This window comes from Olea europaea, unplaced genomic scaffold, assembly GCF_002742605.1.
Source record: "Olea europaea var. sylvestris unplaced genomic scaffold, O_europaea_v1 scaffold1302, whole genome shotgun sequence".
In the NCBI taxonomy this organism is placed as follows: Eukaryota; Viridiplantae; Streptophyta; class Magnoliopsida; order Lamiales; family Oleaceae; genus Olea; species Olea europaea.
Genome location: NW_019230488.1, coordinates 99,288 through 107,203, shown reverse-complemented (window position 1 = coordinate 107,203; position 7,916 = coordinate 99,288). Strand labels below are relative to the sequence as shown.

The 7,916-nt window shown below is 31.7% G+C and overlaps 1 protein-coding gene across 1 annotated transcript; it reads right to left on the bottom strand.

Moving 5' to 3' along the window:
- Window positions 1–5,565: 5,565 nt before the first annotated feature.
- On the bottom strand, window positions 5,566–6,354 carry LOC111374881 (dirigent protein 22-like). Its single transcript, XM_022997640.1, has one exon. The coding sequence runs from the start codon at window positions 6,290–6,292 to the stop codon at window positions 5,762–5,764; it is 531 nt and encodes a 176-aa protein (XP_022853408.1). The 5' UTR covers window positions 6,293–6,354; the 3' UTR covers window positions 5,566–5,761.
- Window positions 6,355–7,916: the final 1,562 nt, after the last annotated feature.

The window sequence follows — 7,916 nt, the reverse complement described above, 5'->3', positions numbered from 1 at the left end:
GAAAATTAATAACAATCAACGTTTTGACTGATTAATCACACAAATCAATTTCTAACAAATACAAAGGAGGCTCTGATACCACTGTTGAAAATCTACTTATACATGCACAGCGGAATTTAAAATAATTTTCGATTCCCACCAAGAATTGCCTTTGTGTTTAGATAGAAATTGTGATAAGGATTGTACCTTTGAAGAATTCTGCAATCCTTTTGCTTTTCTTTTCGTTCCATCAACCTTGATTCGCCACCACAACTGTCCAATTGTCCAGCCTCCAACGGTAATTCACACAGAGAATAAGATTGCAGCTTCTAGGGTTTTCTCTTGTGCCAGCAAGAATAATGAAAATCATATGGACCTCAAATTCTAGCCATGTATTTATATAAACCCAAATGAGCTCGGCCCGTTCCGATTCAATATTTAATTAATCCAATTAAATAAACCCGGCCCGTGAATTAATTAATCCAATTAATTAATTCGAGAATATAAATAACAAATCTAATTAATTAATTTATCCAACGATTGTTAAATTAACCAATTGGCAATTTACAATCTTCCAATTCTCTTTTGTGTGCGACCCATTAGGTTCCCGACCACGATGCCTAACGACATGAAATATTATTTTGATCTAATCAAGATTGATAAATTAAAACACCCTTTTAGTTTATCGTCAATTCACACTCGTCGTCCTTGATTGACATCTAGCAATGTGTCAGGGCAATACATGTGACGGAAAATGTCACGTGGTATGACAAAATCAAATTCTTTCGTTTACCATGAAACTATAATCCCTTTGTCAATATGATCCGATCAATTACGAGATATGAAATTGTGTCAATCTCGATCATCGATCATATCTTTCACTCCACTATTAAGTCAATATAAATCGAAAACTCCTTTTCGACTTATGAGTACACCTTGGCCAATGATTTTATCATCGAATTAATTGAATGAAACGCAGATCATAATCTCTTACTATCTAAGAGTGACGAATCCTTTATTGATCAATCACAACCTTCATACGATTCTTGACGTACCCGAACGATGTCGTATTAGCGGCCCTTTTCAGAGCAACATCCAACACCGCCAAAGTATGACTGTCCTCATATAAGGTACTATGACGACCTCAACTCAAAGGACCAATTCCACTACCGAACGTTAGAGATTAACCACCGACACTCAGATAGTTATCCATGTGGAATCTCTCGACGGGTCTCCAATGTTTTGTTCTATAACAAAACATCAACGTGTTCATTTAAGTGTCACAACACTTTAACTTGTGAGATCAGTTACTTACTTCACAAGTAAGAAATGCCACACATGATGGTCTATCCGTAATAACGATATCCGTATCTCATTATTACTTACTACCACGAATGATTTAAGATTCAATCAGATGTAATTTGTATCTCATAATCACAACTCCTTGTGATTAATAAATTACAAATATTTGAATCTACGGACTCTATTATTTATTTAATTGTCTATTAATTAAATAATAGATCTGTCATTTAATTGTATTAATTATATATAAAAATATTTATGTCCAAAGTTAATTAGACGTAGGGCATAATACTTATAGTGACAATCACTAATGAGCAAAGCAAGACAATTATGCATAGCTTCGCCATTTTTTTAATCTAAGATGAAGAAAGTTGAGGGCCTTATATATGATTATTTATAGCAGATGAAGATTCTGATATGTGTTACAATATTCTATTGGAATAGGACAAATAATATTCTGTATTTATTATAATAAATTTGTCTGCTGCATTAAGGTCTAAGGATTAGCTACATTTATATAGTGAATAGATCAGTGTTTTGGTATAAAATAATGAGAATTTTATCACAAAAACTGTCTATTTATTTTGCCTTTTAGTAAAAGACTGACTTCTTGTTAGCGACGTCATTTAGTTGAAGTTCACTGAATATGTAGTTAGGAAAAAGATGGATGTGACCACAAAGGGTAAGTTTTTGTTTTTTGCTTATTTTTTATTTTCGAGGTCAAGTCTAGCCCATGTTGTATTATTTTTCTCTTCTTTTAATAATACGTGCCACCGAGCATGATCAGCTTATCTAAAAATTAAAAAAGCTATAGGAAAAATAGCATCACTGGTTCCCAAACTATTGTTCGAATAGAGAGTTGGTTCAGAATCTTTATGAAAGCACAAGCTGGTCATCGTCTTTTCATTATAGACGTGAAATCAATTTTTAGACCATCTAAATCTCCACTAAATTGTCCATGTTCTTAACAAAAGCATGTTTTTAAATTTATATGCAACACTTCAATTCGAAAAACAGAACTGACTCCATAAAATTGGGCATAAAAGGCCCAAGTGACGATTTAAACGGAGGTTCGACACTTAGCGGTGTTAGATATTTATTGTGCAATTAAAATAAAAGGTGAAGACCAATTTGTTTCTTTTTAAAGTTTTTTATTCTTCTTGTTTTAACAAATATTAAATGCTTGTTATAACCAACTTGTTAATTAAGCAATAGGTTGAGGACCAATTTTGCAATGTTTCCTATATTAAATATCACATCAAATGAGAATTATTTTTTGGACGATTTTAATCCGATTACAATTCAATTATTTTAATAATACTTTAATTTTTATTTTTTCAATATGTAATAGATACTACAATATCCTTATCATGTATGAATTTCGCGTTATTAATTTTTAATTAATTAACATTCACATTAATTTAGACTAAATGAATCTTGATTTGATGAATTATGATCTACATAAATCTAGAGTTATTATAAATGAATTTATTTCTATTCATGTATCTATGAATTTTAATAGATGTCTAAATTCATGTATTAGCAATTACTTCTTATGTACCAAATATAGTATAAATGTTGTTCATTTGTAGTATTTTATCAACACAAAAAATTGAATTATAGAAGTTGAATTTTAAGAGTATAATTTTTTCTCTTAAATTTCAATCCTAAAATTTATTTTCTTAAGTCCGTTTGAGACTCGTCAAATCCTTCCAACAAATGGGTATTATATCACTTATAAAGTATTTCAAAATAACGTGCAATGTACGTTCAACTCTGATTAGTTATGTTATGATAAAAATTCTCTATTATTGAGCATCAACGTATATCACTTGTTTTAAAAGGGAAATAAACAAATTCCAATAATTCAAATTTCCTTATCGCCAAAAGTTTCACCTATCTCGCACAAGATAAAGAATGTTTCAAAGCAGATACTTTTAATTATAAAATTACAGAAAGAAGGAAAAGGAAAAGAGTGATTATAATTACCCTAAAAGTCACTGAACTTTGTCAAATGCCACCTAGGAGGTCACTGAACTTCAAAAGCTTCCTTAGTGGTCACTGAACTTTGCCAAATGCTACCTAGGAGATCACTAAACTTCAAAAGCTTCCTGATAGATCACCGAACTTTGCAAAAACTTTCTGAGAGGTCACTGAACTTTGCAAAAATTTTCTAAGAGGTCACTCAACTCAGTGATGTATGGGGTTATTTTTTACAAAATTTAGTGACCTCTCAGGAAGTTTTTGTAAAGTTCAGTGACCTCCTGGGAAACACTTGAAATTCGGTGATCTCTCAGGTAACATTTGGCAAAGTTCAGTGACCTCCCAAGAAACATTTGAAGTTCAGTGACCTCTCAAGTTACATTTCGCAAAGTTCAGTGACTATTGGGGTAATTAACCCATACTTACGCCACAATATCTTGTAAGTTTCAAAGCATATACTTATGTTTTAAACTTTTACTTATTGTCATATTCATGCACTCAATATTTTTTTCCTCAACATTCTACTAATTAGCACATCTTGTCTTTGATAATAGTTTTAAATTTCTGTTAAGAAAAAATACTTACTTGCCCACTGTATAGATAAATAAGAAAATAAATAACAAATGCAAAAGTGTGAAAAAATATTTTTACATTAGGGTCCATTTGATTGTAAAGATGGAATTGAATTAAAAACGAATTCTAGGGAATTGAATTGCCTAGAAATTATTTTTCTAGAAATTATAAATTATTGTGTTTGATTGGTATAATTTTTCACGTGGAAAATATTGAAATAAAAGTTTTTTTGTTGTTCTTTTGACTTTGTTTTACATGAAAATTATCAATTAAACGGATAGATTTCGCTGGTATTGGGGATGAAATTTGTTTCCACTGCCAAAAAAAAAAAAGAAATCAAGAAAATCATCTATTTTTTGGTGTTCGTTTGACTTTGTTTTACATGGAAATTGTGAGTTAAAGGAAAATATTTTTTTACGATAATTCTTAAAATTTGTTTCCATTACCAACAAAAAAAATAAACGAAAAAAAAGTTGCTACAGTAAATCGGAAAATTGAATTCTCACCATTTCATTTTCCTCCCAAAGAAGGAAAAAGTTTATGTGGCACCAAAATGTGGAATATGAATTCCTTGGAAATTTTTGCCAATCAAACACCCAAGAATTGGAAAGTTGGAATTCTAATTCCATTTTCCATGGAATTCCACCCCTATCAAACACACCCTTATTCTAAATTTCGTAAGCAAAATTTTTAGAAGAAAATCTGCATCAGGTACCAATTAATGCAAGATAAGAATGCAATAAAATAATTGAAAACGTAAGTTTGACAATAACTAAAGACGAGGAACTTTTAATGCAATTCAAATCCTGTGCATTATAAAAAAATGGGGCTGGAATAAAAACAATGAAGTGCCTTGGATGATAGAAGGAACTAGTCCTTGGTCCGTAATACAAAGTGCCTTGGACGGTCGAAAGAACATGTCCTTGGTTTTCAACACAAAATGTTTTGAAAGATTGAAGGAAAGAGTCCTTGTTCCCCAACAAAAGTGCATTGGATGGTGAAAAGTAGTAGTCATTGGTCTTCAATGTGTATGAAGGTTTGCAATTTTAAGTTTGTTTATAAGCATATAATTCCTAAACTCAATGGAAAATTTACAAAAAAAAATAAATAAATAACCTATAATTATACTTTACATACTATATTTTACAAATTTATGTGGCTGTTTGAGGCACATTTTTCATTTCATAAAATGAGAAATATAATCAATGGTCTACATTCCTTCATGAAATTGTGAGATGCAAGTCAAAAACTACAACTTTATGGGGGTCCACTAATGGTCGGAATTCTTCTACAAATGAGGAAATAATGTAGAACAAATAGATATTATATAATGGTTACGAAAAAGGGCAAAAGATACGAAAAGGGGAGAAAAAAAGTATTTGTTGAAAAATTTGTTATGTCATAATGAATGTATAGACAAAAGACTTCCGTGCCTCTGAGTTGCGTTTACCCTAAGAGTTGGCTAACTATTTTCGTAATTCATCCTACGGACTTGGACATAATAATTAACAAATTTTGTTACGCGTTTTTGTCCAGTGTAATAAAGTCAATCTTTTTCCATATGAAAGGAAAAGGAGATTTGACCAAACACAACACTTGATTGATTAGGACAATTTGACCACCTTGCAAATTAAATAAGAGTATTAAACGATCTTATCAAATTGTCAAATTAAAACATATAATATTTACAAAGTCTAAACTCTTGTAGCAATAATTATCAAAACAAAGTTGGAAATATGATTAAATTAACACAATTATTTGAGCTAAACAAGTTAAGAGTTGACAAACATTTAAAAGCATGAAATTCAAAGAGTTACAAGCACAAATATTTGACTTCACTTAAATGTAACTCAAAGTTACTTATTTTGTCAAATATAATCTTTGAGCGAAACTTAGTAACTTTTAAAGACAATTGAATATGGTTCTAAGCACAAGCTTCATAATGAACCACAAAGAGAGTGTATTCTAAAACACCCTTTTTGGTGTCAGTGTCAAAAGAGTAAGTATTTGTCACGACCGAGCCACGTGCGAGTCGAAAAACACCAGTCCCACCGACGATCGGCAGTTCACGATACTCTTGAAATATTTGATTCCTTCCTAGGATACTAATAGTGCTGCCCGCATATTCTCCTTCAGTGAACTCGATGTTTAGAACCATTTGCAATGCGGTATCATTCAAATCTGCAAATCCTATAGTTCCTTGAGCTCGACCCACTTTCTTGGAATCGGGCTCAGGCCCTTCCGTTACTAAGTCATCGACCATGCTAACTTGGCCAAAGGATGTGGCTGAATTAGCAGTGGGCTCGACCACCTTTAAAACTGTTGGATCCGATCCACCATTGACGTCTTGAAAATAGAAGTGAAGCTTCGTAACTTTTTGCCTTGCTGACCCGAAGTTTTTGTACCATTCTTCCACGGATTCGGTTAGTTTGGCTTCGCCATTGGATTTTGCCATCACTGTGTGTGTTTGTGTTTGTGTAATTTCAAAGCAATGAAGGGTAGGATTTATATAGGCGAATTGACGTAGTAAACGGAATAGGAAAATGCAAAGAAGGTATAGTTTGAACTTGACAATGTTAAATTTATTCTTAACAATAACTCTTTTTACATTTAGTGCAAGAAATTCCATGAGAATAGACGAATGAGCAGCCAAACATGACCAAAGACGAAACGACGAGGAAAAAAAGGCCAAAAGGGGGAAGTTGATTATTCAACACCATGACAAAGCTATCCAACAACCCCAACGCGGCAACGCTGGATTTTAGTATATATCAAAATTATTGAAGAAAAAGAAAGAAATGAAGAATAGTGAAATAAAATCCTACATTGTTTGCGTTGGAGTATCAACTAAAAAAGTGCCAAACTAAAAAGTTTTTTGGATCCTAAAGAATGCATGATTAAAAATTATGTTTGATGTGATTGTCTTTTTTTATTTTGTTAGGTTCTTAGAGGAAAAATTATAAGCCTACTTTCTGTTCTCTTTATGGGTCGTACAAAAGTAGAAGTTACCCAGTGTGATAAAATTGTTGGAAAATTATCAACACCGAGGTTTAAAGAAGAAATCAAGAAATGAAAATTCAAAAAGATGAAAATGAACAAGAAGATCAAAACCAATATTTAGGCTCAAACGCGAAAATAATATCGCTGTCCTCGAACGATATTTGCCCATTATCCGGGTTATACGAGATGTTTCAAGAGTTTTTGGGCAAATAGTTCGTATAATTGATCAAGCCTTATTGCAGAAAAACACTAAAACACAAATGTTTTTTTATCCAAACTTGAAGAACACAAAGGAAAATTGTATGAATATGGGAAGAAAGAGGTGTTTAGCTTTTCTTGTGGTATGAAGATTATGATCACTATGTATCCATGTGTTTTGATGATTTCAATATCATGTATTGATTAGCTCATCATCTATTTATAGATTTAAATCAATACCCCCACAAATTGGTGACAAAACGTTATGAAAAGTTGCAATGTTCCCTCCAAAAAATCGCCGTAATTCAAACTGAAGCGGCCTCCAACAGTTATGAATTAACCCTAACTGGTCGCATAGGTATAAATAAGTGTTAAACGATCTTATCAAATTGTCAAATTAAAACATATAATATTTACAAAGTCTAAACTCTTGTAGCAATAATTGTCAAAACAAAGTTGGAAATATGATTAAATTAACACAATTATTTGAACTAGACAAGTTAAAGAGTTGATATGAATAAGAGTTGACGAGCATTTAAAAGCATGAAATTCAGATAGTTACAAGCAAAAATATTTGACTTCACTTAAATGTAACTAAAAGTAACTTATTTTGTCAAATATAGGTCTCGTTTGGGAGGGATTTTGAGAATTGATTTTTTGACCGTTAGAAGAAAAGTGGGGTCCACCTATGAGAGAAGAAATCAAAAATTAAGACTGGAAAAGTGAAATAACGGTCAAAAAATCAATTTTTTGGGGTAAAAAATCCATCCCAAATAGGCTGATAATCTTCATAGTAAACTTATGGGGCGTTTGATAGACATTTTTATGTAAAAATGCATTTTAGAATAGTAACTTGATGAGAAGTGTGATTGAAAAATAAG